General features: G+C 44.4%; 1 protein-coding gene across 3 annotated transcripts in view; it reads right to left on the minus strand.

The window, feature by feature from the left end:
• HNF1B (HNF1 homeobox B) overlaps window positions 1-24,115 on the minus strand; it is a 77,523-nt gene that overhangs the window by 52,544 nt on the left and 864 nt on the right. For all 3 annotated transcript variants that reach the window (XM_084823313.1, XM_084823312.1, XM_084823314.1), the window contains exon 2: window positions 7,611-7,810. In XM_084823313.1, the coding sequence (XP_084679439.1) occupies window positions 7,611-7,810 (200 nt within the window). The remainder of the gene's footprint in view (window positions 1-7,610; window positions 7,811-24,115) is intronic.

The following is a 24,115-nucleotide window of genomic DNA, read 5'->3' on the forward strand; positions in this document are numbered from 1 at the left end:
ACGGTTTGGAAGCTGCAGCTGGTACAGAATGCGGAGGCTCGCCTGATTAAAGGCATCCGCCGGCAAGATCACATCACTCCAGTGCTGAAGGAGTTGCACTGGTTACCAGTTGTTTTCCAGGCCAAATTCAAGGTGTTGGTTTTGACCTTTAAAACCCTATATGGTCCCGGCCCAGCCTATCTTAAGGAGCGCCTCCAGCAACACCAGACAGGCCACTTAACAAGATCAGCCTCGGATGGCCTTCTCTCTGTCCCATCAGCCAGGACAGCTAGACTGGTGGGGACAAGGGAGAGGGCCTTTTCTGTGGTGGCCCCCACTCTGTGGAACTTAGAGTTCCCTAAGGAACTCCGTCATGCCCCCTCTTTAATGAGCTTCTGCCGTGCATTAAAAACGTGGTTGTTCAGGCAGGCATTTGGGGTGGGTTAGGGTATTTTAGAAAATGTTTTTATTGTAGAATTTTATTGTTTTAAACTGTTTTATTATATGTTGTACATCGCCCAGAGTGGCTGGGTGACCAGCCAGATGGGCGATTAATAAATTTAATAAATAAAAATAAAAATACAGAGGTTCTCAACTGGTAATGGAAGGAGACATTTTTCTGAAGCTGATTGGTGGGAGATTCAGGACTGATAAAAGGAAGGACTTCTTCAAACAGCGCATACGGAACTCGCTATCACAGGATGTAGCGATGGCCACCAGTTTGGATGGCTTTAAAAGGGGGTTGGTCAAATTCATGGAGGAGAAGGCTCCATCATCATAATCATGATCATAATCAATGGCTACTATTCCTGATGGCTATCTGCTACCTCCAGGATCAGAGGTAGTGAGCCTATGTGCACCAGTTGCTGGGGAACTTGGGTGGGAGGGTGCTGTTGCACTCATATCCTGGTGGTGGGTTTCCTGTGGGCAGCTGGTTGGCCACTGCTTGAACAGAATGCTGGACTAGATGGATCTTGGTCTGATCCAGCAGGGCTCTGTTTATGTTCTTATGATTTGGCACCAGCTGACTCTTGTTCCAGTAGACAGTCTGTATATGGGGTGTCACAACTGAGATGAATGCCCTCCCTTTAAGCTACAGAAGTTAGGGACAAGGGAGATGACTCAAAGGAAGTCCTCTGAAGATGACCACAAGGTTTAGGCAGGCTTGAGTATGTGAGAAGGTAACTGATCTCAAGTTAAACCCTTTAGACTGTAATCCTGGGTACACACACACTTTGGAATAATCACCATATTGGGATGTACTTTCCCATAAATATTTAAAAGGTCAGACTGTGTGTCTGAGAAAAACTTTTACAGTGCAATCCTATGCATATCTACTTAGAAGTATGTTCTATTAAGTTCAATGGGACTTACTCCCAGGTAAAGATGTATAGGATTGCAGCCTTAACATAGCGCATTCTAAATACTAATAGCAAACTATTTTTCGAGTGTGCATCTGGATGAAGCCAAAACAACAACACCCATGCACAAAAGGGAGGCATCAGCAGGCTTGGGAAAACCCCAAGGTTTGCAGAAGTACAACAAATCTTTAGGGGGGGGGGATGAAATGTGCAGGGGACCCCAAAACATTCCAATGAAGACTGAGCATGCTCAGTAGGAATGAGGACTGACTTTTGGGGAGGAGCAAGAAAACCAGGTGGTGGTGGTGAAATGGAGTGTCCTAGAAAAGGGTATGGTTGGCTGGCCCGAAACCTGAACTGAAACACTCTGCACCACAACTTTTTGTTGCAGGTCCAACTTGTATACCTTATAAATGTTATTCATGCCATATGAAAGAAGACATTTTAATGTACTTTCTAGAGACTGGAGCTGGAGGCTGGGGAATAAAAATTATATCGTATGTTACTTGTGATAACAGCCTGAAGGTACATCTATACTACAAACCTAAAGCATTTAAAATATCCTGATTATTCCCTAATAATTGCTAGAAATGTATATTTTTTGAGAAAGTGATGGGAATTCTCTTTCTGAGAGCCTTCACAAAACTACAATTCCCAGAGTTGAATTCATTCAACTACAATTCATTTTCCCAGAGTCCGGAGAGGAAACAGAGATGAGAGGAGAGGCCATAACTCAATAGGCAGAGTACATGTGGTTTGCAGGCAGAAGATCCCAAGTTCGATCCCCAGCACCTCCAGTTGAAAGGATCAGGTAGCAAATGCGAAGAGCCATTACCAGTTAGAGTAAACCAGCCATCCGCAGCCTGGCTAGAGTACAAAATACGGGGCTAGATGGGCCAATGGTTTGACTCAGGATAGGTGAGTCTGAGGAGATTTGCATAGAAGGGGAGGGGCCAAAGCACGAAGCCTGTATAGAGCAGTTTCAAAGTGCGCATTTATACCTATTTTATTTTTTACGCCTTCATATGTAGGATTGCCTCAGGATTCCTTTTGTGTGCAACAGTAACACACTGCAACAAACAGAATCTTGATGCAATTCTGCCATCATACAAATGCTTCAAGTTCATTTAGTGGTGCATTTTATCAGCATGTGATAAAATGTGCATGTATGTGCATATGTACATTGATAATGAAAACTGAGGGTTTTTTTGCGGCGGGGGGGAGAGGCACACATTGATCTGTTTTGCACTTAACTGTGGCAAAGTGTGGGTTAATTAGCTTTCTATTAATGGGGCTGTTTTACATACAGTTAATTTACCCACGATTTACTGCAGTGTGTGCCGGGCACATTCCATGGCCATTTTGAATATTCAACCCCTGATCAGACTGATGGGGGATTGCTCTGTGATGTCCCAACCCAGACACTGTATGTTAATTGTGGGTTAAACAACCCACAGTTAACCTACAATTAGTTAGTTAACCTACAATTAGTGGCTAGATTAACTGTGGGTTGTTTAACCCATGATTAGCCTATAGTGTCTGGGTTCAGACATCACATGTTGTTGTTGTTCAGTCGTTCAGTCGTGTCCGACTCTTCGTGACCCCATGGACCATAGCACGCCAGGCCTTCCTGTCCTGCGCTGTCTCCCGGAGCGTGCTCAAGTTAAACAATATTATTCTTTACAGCATCGGATTTTCTTTTCACCGCCAGACACATCCACAGCTGAGTGTCCTTTCGGGTTTGGCCCAGCCGCTTCACTCTTTCTGGCGCTACTTGGAAATACCCTCTGCTCTTCCCCAGTAGCATATTGGACACCTTCCGACCTAAGGGGCTCATCTTCCGGCGTCATATCTTTTAGCCTTGTGATACGTTCCATGGGGTTTTCTTGGCAAGAATACTGGAGTGGGTTGCCATTTCCTTCTCCAGTGGACCACATTTTGTCAGAACCCTCTGCCATGACCTGTCCGTCTTGGGTGGCCCTGCATGGCATAGCTTATGGCTTCACTGAGTTACGCAAGTCCCTTCGCCACAACAAGGCAGTGATCCATGAAGGGGCAGACATCACATAGCAACCCCTGATTGGCCGGAATGGGGGTTGAATATTCAAAATGGCCACAGAAAGCACTGAGCACGGGCTGCAGCAAATTGTGGGTTTTCACCCACGATTTATTGCTTTTACATGCAAACAGCCCTATGAATTGCAAGTTACAGCTAACTCTGAATGCACAATGTTCTGGACAAAATTTAAAAAATGGAACAATGGAACTAGATAAGGTAATGCAAAAACCCCAAACCCAAGGAGAAATTTAGGTGAGAAGCTTTTGTACAATAGGAAGGGTGATCAATCAGAGTGCTTGGAACCCTCCCCCAGTCAGACCTGAATTTGAACTGTCAGCCTAAGGTGTCTTTTTTTTTTTTCCCCAGGCCTCAACAGCAATCAAGCAATTCAACAGGTGAAGCTCTTCCTGTATGGGGCTCTGGCTATAACCTGTATTTGGTTGCCTTACTACTAATAAAGTGAAAGGTATGGAGATGGTGAAAACTTCACCTGCTATATTTCTGCCTTTCATGCAGCTGTTAAAGGCCCAGAAGCTTTGCCAAGGAAAAGAAAATAGCAGGGAGATTTATGCATGCCGTGATGGTGAAGCTCTGATCTAGCCCAGATCCATTCATCAAAACAATGATAATTATACCGTGCAACACCTGATATCTTGTGCTCTGCTGAAACCTCCGGTACCATTAAAAAAAAGAGTCAACAAGTTAATCTTTGGATGTGCCAGACTGCAGCCAGCTAATTGGATCACTCTGTCCTAATGACATTGTTCCCCCAAGGAGAACTGGTTGCCTTTGACACAATAGCTTATTTAATGTTACTCAGATCTCTGGAGACAAGAGAGGAAGGTATTTCTTCTTGGAGAAGAAAGCCTAATTCCTTCTCCTATTCCCCCAAAGAAATAGAAAAAATACCTGGGGGTTTGGAAACGCAGCCTTCCAGGTGGGAGACTGTAGAATTTAGTTCCCTGATGAGCGGGGTAGGGATTGGAGCCCATTGCTCAGTAATAGAGCACTGAGATACCTTTGACAGAGACCTTGGAGAGACACAACCAGTCAGACTGGACAATTCTGGCCTAGGCGGATCAAGGGTCTGATTTTGTATACGTGCAGTGCCTTTTTAATTAGTTCAGGTAGGCCCTGAAAAAGGAGTTTGTCTCCAAAAGAACTGGGCAGGCTTACACAAAATAAACAGGCACTTCTGTGATTCTGTGTCACTGAGGGTTATTTTTTGGCTTTCTTACCTCCCTGTTTTTAGCTGATTCCATATACAGAAGCTTCCTATGTTCATTTGTAGATGTTATATTGGTGAGAGGCCACAGTTCAGTGGTAGAGCTTTCATGTTTTCCATGTAGAAGGTCCCAGGTTCAATGCCCAGCACCTCCAGTTAAAAAGGTCTCTGTCTGCCACAGTGGACAATACCGGGATAGGTGGACCAGTGGCCTGACATATGTTCATAGCATCATAGAATCATAGAGTTGGAATGACCTCAAAGATCATCTAGTCCAACCCCCTCTGAATGTAGGCTCTTCACTGCAGGCAACTTGTGACATCAGCAGCTTGTTACAAGCAATGACAAATATTTTCAGTGCCAAGCCCTGCCCCCAGAATATGCAAAGTTAATTTTTAAAAAGTTCTATAGTGTGCAATATAGCATAGAACAGACATCATACGGCAGTGGTTAAAAGTGTTGGATCGAGACTATGGACCCAGGGTTCCAATCCCTATTCAGCTGTGAAGCTCATTGGGTGACCTTGGGCCAGTCACTATCTCTCAGTCTAACCTACCTCACTGGGTTGTTGTGAGGATAAAATGGGTGGAGGAGGTAATGCCATGTATGCCACCTTGAATTTTTTTCAGGATAAAGAATGGGATAAAAATTTAAGAAAGACATTCGTGCTTGAGCATGTACAAAGTGCTTTCCTTCCAATATTGAAGCAGCCATTCCAGCAGAGGGAGAGCCAGAGGTCTATTCCATTGGCTCTGCTGAATCACCAGCTGCCTTTAGCTCCCTTCAGCTGTCACCTAGAAGTAGCCACTCCATCTCACTGCTGCAGAGGGAGAGAAGGGAAGCAAGCTATTCCATCACCTCTGCTGGGACCACCTGCCTTTGGCTCCTCTTCTCCCTCAACCGTCACTGAGCAATAGCCGTTCCCTCTGGCTGCCTGAACTCTTTCCAGCCCAGCTGGTTGTTATAAGAACTGCAACTTTAAGAACTGGTGCCTGAGCATGCTTTTTTCCCTTTCTTCCCTCCTCATCTCTTTTCCTTGTGTGTCGTATCTTTTAGATTGCAAGACCGCAGTCAGGGACTGTCTTAACTACTGACCTTTGTAAACTGCTCTGGGACCCTCTTTGGCTAAACAAATAAATAAATAATTTACAGGTAGCGCGCGCGCACAGACGCACATCTACATAGGCATAGGCCTGTTCCTCACCGTTTACTTGTTTGAAATGCCATTTGTTTAAAATGAAGCCGATGTGTCGACGCAGAGATGTGGATGTGGAGAAAGGAACAGCTTGATTCTCAGTAGCCGAGGACACTGGGGTGGGAGCAGGGGTACAACGCGCTCCACTGGTGTACTCCAAAAACACCCCTTTTGTCCATATAAATGAAGCATCGCTTTCACTCCCACTAGGGTGGGGAGGAAAGTACCAAACTGAAGAGATGCTACTGCGGTAAGTAAGAGCAAAGCTTAAGCTCCAGTCCTGGCTCTAGACAGGGATGGCTGTCCAGATGTTTTGGCCTACAACTCCCATCAGCCCTAGCCAGCACAGCCAAAGGGGAGAGATTATGGCAGTTGCAGTCCAGAAATATCTGGAGGGCCAGAAATGTGTGTTAGGGGCTGTCAATGACGGAGGCCGCAGGGCAGATGCAATGCACAGAGTTACTCAGCGCATGCAATATCAGGATGAGCATTTTGCGGGTGCATGTGTATATGGGAGAAAGGCCATGATTGCGAGGCCAGGATGCACCACCCACAACGTTGGTGGGTGTTAGAGTGGCCATGTGTCCTCTTTTACAGAAGACAGCCCTCTATTTGAAGGGCTGCCAGAGGACCATCCTCTCTTTAAAGGCATTGTCTATTTGAAGGACGCTCCTGTCCAATTCTAGTTTAAAGCTAAAGAACTGTTTCCCATCCAGTTAGCACCTGAACAGACAGGCACACAGATCACCTGGTCACAATCTTCCACACTACGGATTTACTGTATTTCTATTTAAATTATAATAATGATTTCTAAATTTGTGTCTACCCATATGAATGAGCGTATGCCAATGTTACACAGATGGGTGTCCTCACATAGTTGAGAGGTACAAGTTAACGTGGATCATGGCCTCCTAGATACAAGGGCTAATTCACACATGCACGCACATCCTATGACCTCTTATAACTTCATTACTCAACATTTGATATTTCGCAGCAGAAAGGGTTCCAAGCTGACTCCCTTATAAAGCATTTTGTTTGACCTGTTAGGATAAATCAGTCTTTTTTTCTTTGCTTATTCTCTTTTGATGTAATTGCACAATGTTATGTTTATCTAGATAGATATGTCCTCTATTTTATAATCTTTATTAGTATTTTATGTAATTTTTAACATTTGAGACTTACTTTTATTAGTATTTAGTCTACATAGATGGGCTGTGTACCAACCTACGTTTGTGTTTCTTATTGGAAAATGTGAGATTTAAAGATTATATATATGTGTGTGTGTGAGAGAGAGAGAGAGAGAGAGAGAGAGAGACTCACAACAGTTTTTTTAAATATATATATTTTGAGCAAAATGCTTCAGCTTCCACCCTCGTCAGTAGCACAGCACAGCTACTGACAAGGGCAGAAGCTGAAACTTTTAGCTCAAAATATATATAAATATATATAATATATATTTTTGAATACTCTGTTGTTGGTCTTTCTATCTCTCTTATACATATTTACCTTAAGACTGACTACACCCATAGTGAATCCAGAACCTCGTTGTTGCCTTACTGTTGTGTCACTTTACACACATACACCCCACAGAGAGAGAGAGAGAGAGCATTTTGTTTTAGTTCCCACAGGGTTAATGTGGCAATTCAATCTGAAAATTCACACAGACTTGACATCATGGGTGAAAAAGCAATTGATGCACATACGTCAATGCAGACCATCAATCGAAACACGCAGCCTGTCAAATTTCATAATTTGCACGCACACCAGAGTGTCCAGAAACACAATACTTACGCCTGAGGATCTCCCTCTGCTTCCGGACGTACCACGTATAGAGAGCCTCTCGCTTCTGGGTTTTCATGGGTGTCCCCTTGTTGAGATGCTGGGAGAGATGAGACTGATTGAGTCCAGTGACATCCACCACCTCTCTCTGGGGGATGTTGTGCTGTTGCATGTAACCCTTGATCATCTTTGCAGCCCGCCATGGGTCCTCGCTGAAGTGGAGGGAAGAGACAGTTAACTTCCAGTCAATGGAAGGTTCTGGAAAAAGCTTGCTTTACAGCCAAATTACATGTTACACTAATCATATAGATGGGTCTTGTCTTTTTTTAAACTCTAGTGTAAGTGTGCGGGCCCCTGATTTGGATTGGGACCATGGCACTCTAGGTGGGGAGGGTTAAATCCCCACCACCCGCCGACACACACACCATTTTTTGGTGAAATTCCCCCCTATAAGCCAATGGAGACTTTTTTTTCTTTAGTTAACACTCGGCTCCCATGGGAGGGATTTTGGGAAGCGAATGGTGGTGGTTGTGGGGGAGGTTTAATCCTCCTCTCCTTGAGTGTGATGGTCCCAATCTGAATTTGGGCCGTGCATACACACTAGAGTAAATGAAAAGATAACCCGGAGCTACTCTTAGTAATATCAAATGTCTGGAAATTCTGAGGGGGAACATTGGAAACATGGAGGGAAATTATGTCCGCCCCATCAAGCGGAAAATATAAACTTGGAGGGAAATTATTTGAATTTACCTCATAACTGAACCTGACTGGAAGCCATGATGAATTAGCAATTCCCAGGATCAGATTGTCAAAGAACCCAGGAACTGCCATCCCCAATATACAAGGCCATTTGCATTTTAACTTTTATAACATTAATCATACCGCTATGCTGGCAAATTCTAGTAAGCATGACCAGCTGCTACAGGAAATCAGCCCCAAGTCTGATTCAAATTTCACCTCAATTATATTATTTATTATTATTTATTAAATTTATTAATCGCCCATCTGGCTGGTCACCCAGCCACTCTGGGCGATGTACAACATATAATAAAACAGTTTAAATAAGTTTATATAAACTTATTAAATAAGTTTAATAAAACAATTATGGCCATGTCTGCTTCGCTCTGAAGTACTGCCCTCCATTGGGAGGTAAACATCATGGCTGCCATTTTGGCCAGTAGATGTACAAATTGTGCCCCTTTCAGAAGTCTGTGACCATTGGGCTGTACTTGGGCTTCGCATGGGCCAAATTTTAGTCTCTCGGTCAAGTGGAGGTGGTCTAACATATTGATACCCAGAGATTGTGTGTGGGGGGGTGTCTTTTGTATCAGGGGTGGGGAACCTTTTTCCACTCAAGGATCGAATTTCCTCCAGGAAAAGATGTCAGGGGCCACGTACGGAGGGCTGAATAGCCCCAGGGAAAGACTTCAGGAGCCATATACCAGCAGTGGGCAAAGACATATCTACGCACCCCATAATTGGCCACCCTATTGTAAGTCAGCCAGGTTGTTAGCGAGGCCCAACTGTCTTTTTATATATCTAATCTTCCCATCTTTTGTCACCTCACAACTAACCCCCCCCACACACACACACAGAAAGACCCAGCTAACATCAACAAAAAACTGTCAAGTCATTTAAGGTGCCACAAAATCCCATGTTGTTCTTGTTGCAACAGGCCAGCATGACTACCGTTCTGGAACTGGTCACAAACCAACTATTTCTTTTAGGAGAGGGTGGGAGAGAGTCAAAGTGAGGCATTCACCCCTGAACAGAAAGCAAGGTTTAATGGTGCACTTGTCCGGCGTGTACAATGTTTAGGGTGGTAATTTTAAACACACATACAAAAAAACCAGTTTGTGATTGTTGCCTTCCTTGTGTACCCAGCGTTCCTGGATCAAAGTCGGACATTTGCTGAGTCACAGAAACGCATGACCGCTACATACACCTGGTCACGAAAACAGGCCGTCCCTCTCTGATTTATGTTGCTGCAGAGTGGAAATTACCCAATCCCAGATGGCTTGGGTCTGTGGTTCTGGGCAAGTTTCATCATCGGGTTTACCTGCCCTCCTCTCCCACCCTTCAACTTCTCCCAACAAGAGTGGGTAAATACAACTCGACAACATCCTCTGCAGAAATATGCCAAGAATTTATTCTCCTGGATTATAAAACCCCCGGCTCTCTCCGGCATAAAACAACCTATCTAATCTGTATCTCTCTGTGCACACACATAAAAGGGGATTCTGCCAAGCTGTGTACGGCCGCCCCTTCACTCTTACCCTTCAGAGGTCTATCTACATTGAGTGTAGGTAGGAATGGGTGAGGATTGCATTTGGTTCAGTTTTTGATAAGAATTTACCAACATGTGCAAATGTCTTCATCAACGGGACACAAAGAACTTGAGATTTTAAAAATTGTGAATATGGAAGAAATCAAAATGGACTGATTCCTCATCAGGACCGGACCAAGATATTTTGGTGCCTGAAGCAGAGCAGCAAATGGCCCCCACCCCACCCCAATCAAAGTATATAGTGCCCAAAGACAGCCGAGTTATTTTGGTCCATGAGGCAGAAAATCTCATAAGCACCTCTCCCCATCCCTGGCAGTAGAAATATAATAACTAAGTAAATAAATAATACTTCACTGCCCTTTTAGGACACCCCAGATCTGCTGCCTGAGGTGACTGCCTCACTCCGCCTCATGGTAGGGCCGGCCCCATCGTCATGCATGCAGGCAGAGGGCTTGCAGTGCTTAGCAGTCAAAAGGCTGGCTTCAAATCCCTGTAGAGGCAACCACGTATGTGCTGAATAGGGTTGCCACTTCTTTTTTTCCTGACAGGCTCATCTTTAACAGCGACATGGCGTGCAGGCTGGAAAAAGCTGTACCTGTCCAATTCGGCCAGCGTAGATGGGTTAGAATTTTGATTTTTTTTTTAAATTTACCAACATTCGCAAATTTCTTCAAAACGCGGGACAGAAAGAATTTGAGATTTTAAAAAATAGGACTGTGGGAGAAAGTGCCTCAGTGGTAGAGCCCCTGCTTTGCGTGCAGAAGGTTGCAGGTTCAATCCCTGGCATCTCCAGGTAGGGCTAAGGAATAATCCTGCGTGACACCCTGAGGAAATGCTGCCAGTCTGTGTCAACAATACTAAGCTAGACAGACCAGTGCTGCAGTGTAAAAAAGGTATCTCCCAACCCTTAGAAATCTAGCAACGAAACAACTGGGCTGAGCTTACTGGTGATAATAAATATACATAGAACAGAGCCTAATAATAACTTCTGTTATCTATGTAGTTAAAAACTATATACATAAAAACAATCAGAAAGAATACACTGCTATTGTGCGGTAAAGAAACATCCATCAAGCCAATAAGGGAGAATACAATGTTGTATTATAAAGGCCTAATCATACCAAAAATAACCAACACCAAGTAAGCTGAATGCATTTCGACCACTGAGGAAGACTGTATGTCAAAACGCGTTTGGTTTATGTGGTATTGGTTATTTTTGGTACGGTTAGGCCTTTATAACACAACAACATTGCATTCCCCCCCTTATTGGTTTGATGTATGTTTTGTGGTTAAGACGCTGAACTGCAGACCAGAAGGTCGGCAGGACAGCAGTTCGAGACCCGAGTGCTGCGTGACGGAGTGAGCTCCCGTCTTCAGTCCCAGCTTCTGCCAACCTAGCAGTTCGAAAGCAAGAAATTGCAAGTAGATAAATAGGTACCGCCTCGGCAGGAAAGGTAACAGCGTTCCGTGCACCTCGGTGTTCAGTCATACCGGCCACATGACCACGGAAGCGTCTTCGGACAGCGCTGGCTCTTCAGCTTAGAAACGGGGATGAGCACCGCACCCTAGAGTCGGACATGACTGGTTGGGGACACCTTTACCTTTTATGTTTCTTTACAGCACAATAACGGTGTATTCTTTCTTATTGTTTGTATGTATATACTTTTAACTACCCATGCTGGCTGGGGAATGTAGGGAGTCTGTAGGACATTTTCTGTCTAAACACGCATAGGATTGCATCCTTAGACAGTTTCTATGTACCTATGGAACTGACATTCGCCAGTCCCTACCTCAATGCCCTTTTCCTGGCACACTAAAACATCTCTCCTTACAAATTACGCCTGGAAGAGGAAGCTGTTCAAAGGCATATGGGATAGATAGTTTTGTGATGGTAATGTAGGAATCTCTTTTCAGACAGAAGTTACAATCCTGTTCCCATTTACCTGGGAGGAAGCCCCATTGAATTCCTTGAATTTCTGCTGAGTAAACATGCATAAAATTGCACGGTCAGGCTAATCTGGATCGCTGCAACATCTAGTATGGATTTTCCAGATTAACCGAGGGAGCAAGTCCTATTCAGCTCAGTGGAGCTATTTGCTACAGAAGTAAAGCTGAGACTGGCCGGGTCAGAATCGCTGAGAAACTATGGGTAGTCCACTGGTAGCTGTCCCGTGTTTTCTCACCACCTCTTCTATCTTTTTTCTTACCAAAGAAAGAATTGCTGATCAAACAGGGCTGGACCAAAACATTTTGCTGCCTGAAGCAGAGCAGCAAATGGTGCCCCCGCCTCCTAAAGGTACAGAGAATGCAAAGCCAGCCAAGTTATTTTAGGAAGAAAATCCCATAAGCATCTCTCCCCATCCCTGGCCGTAGAAATTCAAATGATAACTAAGTCAATAACTAACCATTTGCTGCCCTTTTAGGTCACCCCAAATCTGCGGCCTGAGGTGACTGCCTCACTCTGGCTCATGGTAGGGCCGGCCCTGTGCCATTGGCCATGCTGGCTGGGGATGATAGGAGTTGCAGTCCAACACATCTGGAGAGCAGCAGCTTGGGATCTTAGAGAATATGTGACCCAAAACATAGTTTGTGTGCCCTAAATAGTGTCTCCTGGTGATAAACTGAGTTTCCTCGGGATGCCAAAATGTACTTATTTTGGCCTCAGCACCCAGGCCTGCTGTGGGTGTAGCCAAAGTGGTTTCCTAACTCCCTGCCCGCCCCCCGCCCCGCCCCCAGCTCCTTCTCCTACTCATACAAAGGCCCCTTTTAAAGCAAACAGGGAGCTCTTTGCAAAAGCTTCCTCAGGGTCAGGGGCTTGAGCTCTGTTTGCACAGGAGGGGAACTTTGCCCTGAAAACACCGGCTCTGGGAAAGCTGGAGCCCGCTGGGGCCTCTGTGACTCTCTTCCACACAAAACCTTGCCAGGTTGCACTGGGAACGGATCAAGCCTGTGGAGCGACAGAGGATGGCAGCCTGGCTAAGGGCAGTGTTTCCTCACCTTCTGTTTCCCCCACCTCCAATTTGTTTGTTTGTTTGTTTATGGGATTTAAATAAAGGGGGGGAATAGGGTGGCCGTTTATGAATCTCCCCTAAAGAGGACATGCAGCACGACAAAAGGGGGCATAAGAGGACACTGATTGGCATTAGATTTGCATTAGAAGAGTGTGACCAGGTGACCTGTCTGTGTGCCCACCTGTCCAGCTGTCCAGATGAGCAACAGTTTTCATACTTCTTTAGCTTTAAGCCAGAATCAGGCAGGATGGCCTTTTGAGTAGAGGACATCTCCAAATAGAGGACTGTCCTCTGCAAAAGAGGACACACGGCCACCCTAACTCCAATAGCCCAATGACGACTGAGCATGCTCAGCGGTCACAGAACACAGAGTGTCTGTTGGAGGGATGGGGGGGACACAAAAAACCAGGCAGCAGAGGGTGGGGGAATGAACCGTATCTTGGACCAGGCCTTGGCTGGCTGGCTGGCAAGGAGCACTGCACACTGCAACCTTTTGTTGCAGTGCCTGCTTGTTCCTCTTCTTCTGTTTCCTTTTCTCTTTGTTCTTTTTTCTCATCTATTTCATTTTAAGGAAGAGCCCAGCCCAGCCTTCCCCGTCCTGGTGACTTCCAGATGTGTTGGATTACAACATCCATCATTCCTCAGCTCACTCAAGAAGGGGGCCCACGGAGGACTCCCAAGACCAGCACTGATAGACCACAGCCTTCTGTTTATGCAACACCCACTCCCCAAATAAACATGACCAACTGTAAACAGCATTGCTGGGGGTTTGGACAAGATGACCTTTGAGGTCCCTTCCAGCTGTATCATTCTACGCCAGGGATCAGTTCAGACCCCTGGCAAAAGTGATCAGTGCCTTGTTTGGCAGTCTGCTGCATGGGAAGAAAAGGGGAGAGAGGGAAATGGGGGCGGCAGGAAAAGAGAGTGGCAGAAAGGGAAAAGCGTGATCCGCCCATTTTTGGCTCTGGTCCTGTCCACAGCTGGCTAGATAGCTATGGCACTGTTTGGATTTTACCTCCTTGCCACCAAAAGACCGCCCCATTCCATTTTAGGATTGCCTGCATATTGCCAGCATTTTCTTTGCTTTATAATTACGCATTGGCGATTTGACTTTATTCTTTTATATTTTTGCCCTCTGCTTTATGAGCCATGAGAGCACACCATTCGTCAGTCATAAGAGCTGACATTGCATTCCCCCCACCCCTCGTCCTGGCAAAAGAAGCAGCTCCCAGGCTTGGTGGCACCAGGTGGCTGTTCTATGGCATCTCCGGCCCAATCCAGTTCATGACCAGTCTGCACACATGACCGACTGTGGAAAATCACCTACACTCCTCAGATAGAAGGCAGAAAGACAAATAAACAAACAAATGATGGGGAAATTAAAAGGGCTGGTGGAAGAAGATCTGCAACTAGAGATCCCCCCCGCCACCCTCTCAAATGTTTCAAATTTACATTATTCCTCAATAGTATATCTGTGTCTTCAGTTATTACATGGTTCAAAAGAGAAAAACAAAAAGAAACCAGAACAAATGACTTAAAATATACAACTCGGGGGGGGGGGGAGGCGAGTGCAGTTGATATTGCAGGTATCCAAAAGAAGGCCTTTGAATTTGATATCCCCACACCTCAAAGTCTCTTTTCAGATCACCCCCCCCCTCCCCAGAAATGTTTTCCCTGCATTCAGGAGAACATGGGGCTGAATTTGCAAACTTATGTCTAGAATGTTCCCCCCTCTGCTTTCTCTTTTGTTTTCACCATTGAGATTGTGAACTCCTTGAGTAAACGACAATGGAACCAATTACCTAGGGAGGTAGTGGGCTTTCCCACACTGGAGGCATTCAAGATGAGGCTGGACACAGCCACCTGTCAGAGATACGTTGACTTGGATACCTGCATTGAGCAGGGGTTGGACTTGATGGTCTTATAGGCCCCTTCCCACCCTACTGTTCTATGATTCTATGACCTGCCTATGTAATTCTGTAAGGCGTTATGTACACCAGGGGTGGGGAAAGTGTGGCCCTCCAGATGTTTTTGGACTACAACTCCCACAATCCCTGAGCATTGCCCATGCTAGCTGGGGCTGATGGAAATCGGAGTCTGACCACATCTGGAGGACCACGGCTTCCTCTCCCCGATGTTCACTGATGGTGCTGTAAATAGCAACATCAGTAATAACAATAATTCTCATTGTACAGGCATGGGAATTGTAAAGGCCCATTTTTATGCTTTCCTTCTCAACATCCACAGAACCCACGCCTTGCTCTGTGGCATTCAAATGCGGGTTGCCCTGGATGATGGATGACCATGAACATGGGCGATTCTACCTTTGTGTCACGGGTGAAAGACCGCTTGTTTGATTATGGGTGAACCAAGCCATTTATATGGTACATCCATTATTCTCAAGTGATAAAGAATGACTGATAGAGAAAGAAGTTACACCCAAGTATAGAAAGGAAGGCTCATTTTAAATATTAGAAGGGAAAACTTTGCATCTATATGAGTAGTTTGGCAATTAACAGCCAGTTGAGGGAAATTAGGGAATCTCCTTCCTTAGAGGTTTTCAAGGGAATGGTTTAGCTTAGGTTCAGTTCAGCGTTTTGTGGTAGGATCTTGGTTTTGGAGAAAGAGACCATGATGGGACTCTTTCAAACTCTTCTTTAAGGCTGATTCAGACATTTATCATCTTCCCACGAGGCGTTCAAGACGGGTCTAGTATTTACACCAGCCTTCTCCAACCAATGGCCATACTGGCCAGGAATTATGGGAATTGCAGTTCAACACATCTGGGGGGCACCAGATTGGGGAAGGCTGATTTGCACTAACATATTTGATTTCACTACACTATTACTGTACACCCGCTCTAGAGGCACCCCCAGGACCATTGCGTGAGGACTGCCACATTAAGTTATGACATTCATGCCTGCCAAATGTATTCTTACAGATATAACCCCACAGGTGGAATTTCCTAGGCACCCCCCATCCCTTCTAAAGCAATACTTCTGGGGAATCAAATCCACGTTGTCAGCTTCCAGCCATCAAGAGTGGAGTAATCAAAATGTAGATCAAGGAGGCGGGAATTTGCCATCTGTGGGACCCACACCTTCTACAGAATACAGCTGTGGGTTCTCTTGAAGCAGTTTTGCACCCACTAGTTTCATGGAAGTCAATCTATGAACCACAAACCTGAGTGCAACCAGAGCTGTGGCAGTCCCATGTCAAGTTCTCTGTGCACATATGTCTCCATGGTTGGGATGTATTGGAGTTTTTAGGGGGGAGATCACGGTCTCATCCCCAGTGGGATAATGGAAGGGGAATGCGAGAGAGTACATCTCCAGATCTTTTTTCAGAGCAGAAGCAATGGCACAATCTGACAGAGTCCTTGACAAACCCACCTCATCTGGCAAGTGAATGAAGTGATAACAAGGCCTTCAAACTCAGTTTAGCATAGATGAAGAGAGAGAATGACGAAAATAATCAAGTCAAGGTTGCAGACTCCTTTCCTTTCCTTTGCTGGGTTTCTACTTTATGCTAGCAGTTTAAATGTTAACATTTACTTTCAAATTGTTTGCATTTCTAATTAAAAGCTGGCCTATCAGATGCCTGCAAATCTTTCATTAAAGCTCAGAGGGTTTACAAATTGCACTTAGAAAGTCGGAAGTAAGCACCACTGAGTTCAATGGCGCTTACTCCAAGCTAACTATGCACAAGATTAAAGCCATGGCTCCATAAATATGAGATTTCATAGAATCATAGAATAGTAGGATTGGAAGGGGCCTATAAGACCATCGAGTCCAACCCCCTGCTCAATGCAGGAATCTAAGTCAATTTTATTCGTGGTTTGTGTTTGTCTGGGATGGATGTGTTTATGATGAAGTTTTAAACCAGATGGTTAGCTCCTTTGCCTATAAGTTACAGAAAAGCAGGATATAAATATTTATCTTGAGGGTGTGGCTATGGATTCTCCTTGGGGGTGTGGCTATAAGAGCTGTCATTATGAGCTGCTGCCTTTCAAAATGTCCTACAAGACCACTGCCACGAATGGGGGGTTGAAGATGGAGGGGGGGTACCCCATGGTATACCAGTGTGGTCTGTTCTATGGAACCAAGGCGTCCTGGAGAAAGTCACAAAGTGCATTTTCGAAACCACTTAATGCAGATGACTTAATTAGCCTTATTTTATTTTGACTAACACTCAGGAATGTCTTTTGTTTTTAAGGGTGAGTTGGTGTCCTCACTTTTTCAGCTGATGGCGGATGTGGAGTTGTTCACAATTGTGAGCCCAGAATTCGTTAAGACTAGAGTACAGGCTGTTTCAGGGCCGGCCCTACCATGAGGCAGAGTGAGGCAGTCACCTCAGACAGCAGATTTCTGGTGTCCTAAAAGGGCAGCAAATTGTTAGTTATTTACTTAGTTATTTTTGTATTTCTACGGCCAGGGATGGGGAGAGATGCTTATGGGATTTTCTGCCTCATGTACCAAAATAACTTGGCTGGCTTTAGATACTATGTACCTTGATTTGAGGTGGGACAGGGACAATTTGCTGCACTGCTTCAGGCAGCAGAGTATCTTGGTCCAACCCTGGGCTGATTTGTAGGATCATACCAAAGGTCAATCTAGTCTGTCCAGCAGTCGTCCAGACAAATGCCTCCAGCCAAGGTCTGCTCATGAGAGACAAAGGCAACTACATCCATCCCTGTTTGCTCGCCTCCAGTGCCTGGTTTTGAGAGATCTCATCTAGATGCCATAGCAAAGAGCTATCCTATATACCCTTTCATGCAAAAACACAACAGACTGGTCCATTGAGCTATGGGGGAGGGCTGCAGCTCAATAGTACAGTCCATGAAGACTGTATCTTAAAATAATCTTACATTATTTTTAGGGGAAGGATCATCACGCAGTGGCAGGCAGAGCAATTACATTTCAAGGTCCCAGGTTTGATCCCTGGCATTTCCAGGTAGGCCCGGAAAAACCCCTGCCCGAAATCTTGGAGAGCCATTGCTACTAGTCAGCATAGACCAAAAGTGGGCAATTTCTGCCCCCCCCCGATGTGTTTTGGCCTACAACTCCAGTGGCCCCTCACCATTGTCCCTGATGGCTAAGGCTGAAGGGAGCTGTGCCATCTGGAAGGCCACGCTGGCCACCCCTGCCTAAGGTTTTTACCAACATCCGTAGTAAGGTCATACTTTTATTAGGCCAACCAAAACATGACAAAATGGTGAGCAACCTTTCAGGTACTCCAGAACTAGATGTTAAACTAAGTGGGGCAGGGCGGGGAAGGGTGGGAAAAAACTGCTACTAGCCTGATGAAGAATTCTGGAGAACTCAAAAGCTGGCCTGCTATTTTGCAACATTTTGGATGGCCAAAAAGAACCAGTGTGGTGCAGTGGTTAGCGTGTTGGACTGGGACTCAGGAAATCTGATTTCTAATCCCCACTCGGCCGTGAAGCTTACTGGGTGACTTTGGGCCAGTCACTGACTCTCAGCCTAATCTACCTCACAGGGTTGTTGTGAGGATAAAATGGAGAAGAGGAGGGGGACCATGTAAGCTGCCTTGGGTTCCTTGCAAGAGGAAAAAAGTGGGATATAAATGTAATAAATAAATATAAATAAATAAATAAATAATATACTGCCCTACTATCCATTTTGGAATTTAACTGATGGGCTGAAGGATTTTTACCACCTCCTATTTTATTGGATTTTGCCATTCCTCTTTGAGTCATCTCCCCGTCCCTCTAGCATATGAGAATCCAGAGACAAGACAGGGATGCAGCTTTCACCAAGCCACGAGTTCGAATTCATAATCCTGTGGGGTCAACATATCTTACTACCATTCAGAATAAGCATGAATTGGGTGCCAATGGAACAGCGCCTCTTCCGCCCTGGAATAAGAGCCACACGCCAAGACAATATTTGAGGAACCTCCCAGCAGGACAGTAACAACTACAAAGCTCCTGTTTATTTATATAAGATCGTGTTCTGAAAGAAGTGGAAAATATCTCCACTTAAGTTTTCCCTTTTCCCTTCTTAACCAACCAACATTCCACAACACACACACACACACACACACACAAAACCAGGGTTTGATTTACAACTGCACCAATGAATAACCCTCCTCTTCCCCCCCTTTTTCTTTTTTTTTATTCACACACTCTTGTGTATTTTTCTGTTGATGATTTATAGAAATAAATTAATAACAGCCAGAGTCCCACGTGCTGGAAGTTTATATGGTGTGGCATCTTCCACGCCATCAGGTTCGGGTCAGATACACAACAGACAGATTAACCTAAACATAAGAACCGCTTTCTTGTATCAGGCAAAGGTCTGTCGAGAGTCCCACACATTCTGCTTCTGACAGTGGCCACTCAAATGTTTTTGGACAATCTCCCTGCAAGGTAGGGCTATTCCTATTGTTGATCTCCAGCAGCTGCTGTTCAGAGGTATGCTGCCCCAAATGTGCAAGTTCTCTGTACTTATACTGTCCAACTTATTCCATAATAAACCAATACATACAAAACCAACTCCATCACGTTGTTGATTAAACATTTCCAAAAAGACAGTGTCCTATGAAATAATTCTTCTGTGGCTGCACCCTGATGGCATTTACATAGGCAATGAAAAAGTCTTATTCTGCTTGCCTTATAATGGGGTTTAATATGTGACAGAAGTTTTTTTTAAACTACTCTTTTTGATTTCAAAGTTTTATTTTTTGTTATTTAAGAAGTGGTGGCCAAGTCTGATTTTTCCACTCTTCCTTCCCCATCCCCTTTCCCTTTGTAATCCTGCAGGCAGGGACTATCTTGTTTTCATTGACTGTATGTATGCCATTCTGGGAATCTTTTCAGCTGAAGAGTGGAATAAAAATGCTTTAAATGAATAAATAATTATACATATTTGATGACATTTGCTTTGATTTTGTTCTTTCATGGGAACTGCTTTGGGGGCCCTTGTTAGAGCCAAAAACTGGTAAATAAATATGTCTGAGAAGGGAAGCTGCTTTTAGTTTTGAGGCAAATACGCTTTGCTTATGTTCAGAAGTACTCTTTATTAGATGGGGGGGGCATGTCCGTGCTTTGTATCTTTCATATGGTTTATTTTCTCTTTCCTACAGTTAAATATAACTGCATACTTGGTGTGTGAGAGTGAGTTTAAAAGCATACAAATATAAATGGGAAAAAGGGGTGGGGAGAGAAAACTTTAAAACAATGATGTTAAGGTAGGCTTAGTCAAAATAAAATGAGGTAGCACCGGGACATTTTAAGGAAACTGTCAATAAACATTGATTGATTTATTATCCTTTACATATTTTCCAGGCTGTGTTATGGCATTCAAAACAGGTTCCTGATAAACTCCTTTCAGCATGTACAATTCTGAAATGCAGCCACTGGAGATAGATAGATAGATAGATAGATAGATATAGATAGATTACATACACACACACACATAAATATGTCTCTTTCAAGAATCTATATAGTGGAAGTGGTACTGAAATATCTGAGAGGTCAGAAGGACCCCCATGAAATTATCCTAGGCTGGAATCTTATGCACGTTTACCTGGGAGTAAGTCCCATAGAATAGGATTTACTTTTGAGGAGGCACACATAGGATCGCACTGTTAGCCCCTGAAGTTGGACAATTATGTTAAACCAGAATTTCGGATGTTGGGTTTTATATGACAATATGACTTGACTGCAGTTGTGACCCTCTACACACCTAGCTGGGAGTAAGTCCCTTTTAAGTAGACACACATACGGTTGGGCTCTTAACTGGGCTGGTGTGTGGATCGAGACTGTCAGGCGCCTTTGAGAGTAAAGGTCATTAAAATGAACCTGGATGTAAATAAGATTAGAATCCACCAAAGTGGCTGCAAAAAATAAATAAATCGCTTTATACTGCAGATCCTATCCGTGCCTACTCAGAAGCCCCACTCCATTCAAGGGGAACTTACTCCCAGGTAAGTGCCCATCTAATGGGATTACTTAAACAGATTACTTACTCCCAGATACTCTACATGGATCAAGCAGACATCTTGGGAACCTACTCGCAGATTAGACCGAATATATTTTCCTGCAGTGCCATCGAAATCAATGGGTTTTGCCCCCAGGTAAACCTGGCTAGGATCGGACTTCCTTCACCCCATCGCCAAAATCAAGGAGAAGAGCGGCTCCGATCCTGCAAGTTTACCCAGAAGTAAATCCCACTTCGTGCAGATGGACTAAATGGGCCCTAGTTTTGCAGCCTACACTGTCCCGATCGACGCCACGCTTGTTCGGAATTCAGCTTCTTGGAACTCAGTTGGGGCGCTGAACACTTACTTTAGAGTAAGTCCAACTGAACTCATGGAGATCGGCTACCGAGTAAAAACAGGAGTAGAACAGGGCGCTAGTAAGACCTGCCCTAAGAACTCAGGCTGCAATCTAACCCGTGCAATCTTATCCATGTCTAGTCAGAAGTAAGTCCCAAGAGTTCAAGGGGATTTACTCCCAGGTAAGCGTATTGCAGCCTCAACCACGTTTCCCCACTTCCCTTAGAAGTAAACCCCACTAAATCTGGTTGAGCAGAACTGGAAACAACTCGGATTTTCCTCCGAATCAATAGGTTCCTAAAAACAAGACAAAACAACCCCCCCCCCTTCATCTTCTACTCAAGAGTTTGAATTTTGAAAAGGGAGAAGGGAATAAAGGAGTTATATACATGTTTGGTTGTCCTTCCTAACCCAGCTATTATTTCTAATCAGATACATTCCATCATCATAATCAATCCAGATACATACACACACACACAGGATTGATTCTGACAATATATAATATTCTTTAAAAAGTTACCTTCCGACTGAAAGCCATTTCGATCTCCTGGCTCCCTTAGGCTGAGCTGCAAAATCGACCTAAACCAGGAATAAATTCGCAGCTCCTCTTTAAATTGAGGGGTAGGTTAATAAATAGCAGAGTTTATTTAGTTGATATTTTGCTAAAGGAAAAAAAAACACACCCGTAAACTATGAGGGATAATTAGTAACCAACTTGTCAAAGTCGTTCAGCTTTCAGTTAGAAGACACACACGCACACACACGCACACACACACACGGATAAACTTAACTAACAAATGGTGTTTCAGAGCCGGAACGAGAAGGAGATGAAAGTAGAAAAGTTCCTTATTAGACAAAAGGGGTTGGGGGGGGGGGGAAGGAGACAAAAAAATAATCTTACTAGGAAGTGAAAGGGTTTCCATGTAGTTAATTATTATTAGATTCCCTTTTCATTAAGCTCACGCCTCTCTACGAAGCCAATCTCCAGAGACTGAGACTGGATATATTTATTAGTATTCATATTCGTATTCTTCAAAGAAAATCATGGTTTATTGCTGAATGATGGAGTTTGGGATAATAATGCGGGAGAGATCTCGGGAGACTCTTATACATTCGTGAAAACAGAGATTAGAGAATTCTAGAATATCACTTGGATCCCTAAAATGTGGCAATTTATCGACATGCAGACTTTATGAACGTCTGAAGACCCGGAGGTTATACGCCAGTGAATGACGAAGCCTGATCGCTCACATGTGTTATGCCTTCTGAACGGTGGGGGAAAACGCGTTCAGGCAATCCCAAAGTCCACTTGGAAATTTTCTGCGTTTACCTACACGCAGAATATCCGCGTTGTCGGACAGTCATAAAGTTTGTGTCTCGATAAATCATCACATTTAAGGAATCCAACTGACATTCTATAATCCACTAAATTTTGGACATTCAACTGTGAAGTGTAATGTTATGTGTGTGTACGTGAGTGCATAATATATACCCTCTCAGTATACAATATCACATGTGTATTATGCATATACTCAGGCAAAGACATATGTAAACCATCAGATCAGATATTCCCCACTTTATTTCGCCCAAATTATTTCCCCTCATACTTCTTCTTAACTTCTCCTTTTCTTTTCCTTTCTGGCTTCGCCTTGGACAATTTTTAATAAGATTTTGAAGGGAACAGCAGAGGAGGAGAGAGTTTAGAGAGAATCAAGAGGGCCACTGGAAATGCAACGTTTAGGTAAGTCGATCTCAAGGAAAACTCTAATAAGAATCCGGTCAATGGATTCTTTTGACTCTCCTAGAACGCAGTCCTATGTCTGTTTACGCAGAAATGTCTCAACTCCCAGGGATGTGTAGAGAATTGCAGCCCTGGTATTAAATCCGACAGAACTATTTTTCAACTTAAATTTTTCACACGCAACCTCCTTCAAGAGGAAAGAATACCCTTTTTTGTCCCATTTACCACCCTGAAAATAAATTAGGAAATTATCCTTGGCATCATGGTGTTTTGGGTTTTTTTGTTGTTTTGTTGTCGCCCTCCCCCCCCCCGTTTTTCAACGTTCGTGTGCGTGTGTGTGAGCGAGCGTGTGTGTGCGTGTGTGTTGAAGGGAAGGATTTTTATTAGGAAGGAAGACATGGAAAGAGAGACACGTTTTCCATCTCTGGGGGTTGCAGTCCTAAAAACACTCTTATCAGGAGTAAGCCCCATTAAAATACCGTGAGACTTATTTCTGAGTCAACTTCCATAGGATTGTGTCGCAGGATCATTTCAAGCACGGTCCAAAGAACCCACGAAACGGATCTCTGGTGGCCTTGCGCACACGACTGAGGTCCTCGCGTTAGAAAGGCATACTTGCATTTTTGGAGATTAATTTAATCAATCCAATACATTTTAATGGGGGGAGGAGAGAGAAGAACACCCCCCCCAATTAAAAAACAAAAAACTTTCCCCCCAGAATGGACAACTTTTCTCAATTGGGCGATAAAAATCGGGTGAAACTCACGTGGCTCGATTTTGTGCAGTATAAAGAGGCGAAGCGTTGGGCAGAGGCATAACAACAAAGTTGTGTGATCTTACACACGCGCTCACGCACGCACAATCGATTGATGGAGTCATTGTTTCGATGGAAAGATGCGAAATAATGGGTATGGGGGGGGGGAAAGTTTGGGGATATATTTTAAATTTTAAAAGATATTCAGTCCAGCGTCATTTCTGCTAGCTTTATAGGTGAGCTTTTGCCAACGCGGAGGCGAGGAAGGACGGAGGCGAGCGAAGGCAAAGGTTTCGCAACGCCCCATCCGAGTTCGAACGTTCCCCGCCGCGAACGTTCCATCCCTTCCATGCGAACGTTCCATCCCTCTCGCTCCAACGTTCCATTGCTCCGAACCTTGCGCGCAGCGCTGGGCCTTTTTCT

The sequence above is a fragment of the Heloderma suspectum genome, chromosome 16 (assembly GCF_057233095.1).
Source record: "Heloderma suspectum isolate Gila_16-S chromosome 16, 16-S_ref, whole genome shotgun sequence".
Classification (NCBI taxonomy): Eukaryota; Metazoa; Chordata; class Lepidosauria; order Squamata; family Helodermatidae; genus Heloderma; species Heloderma suspectum.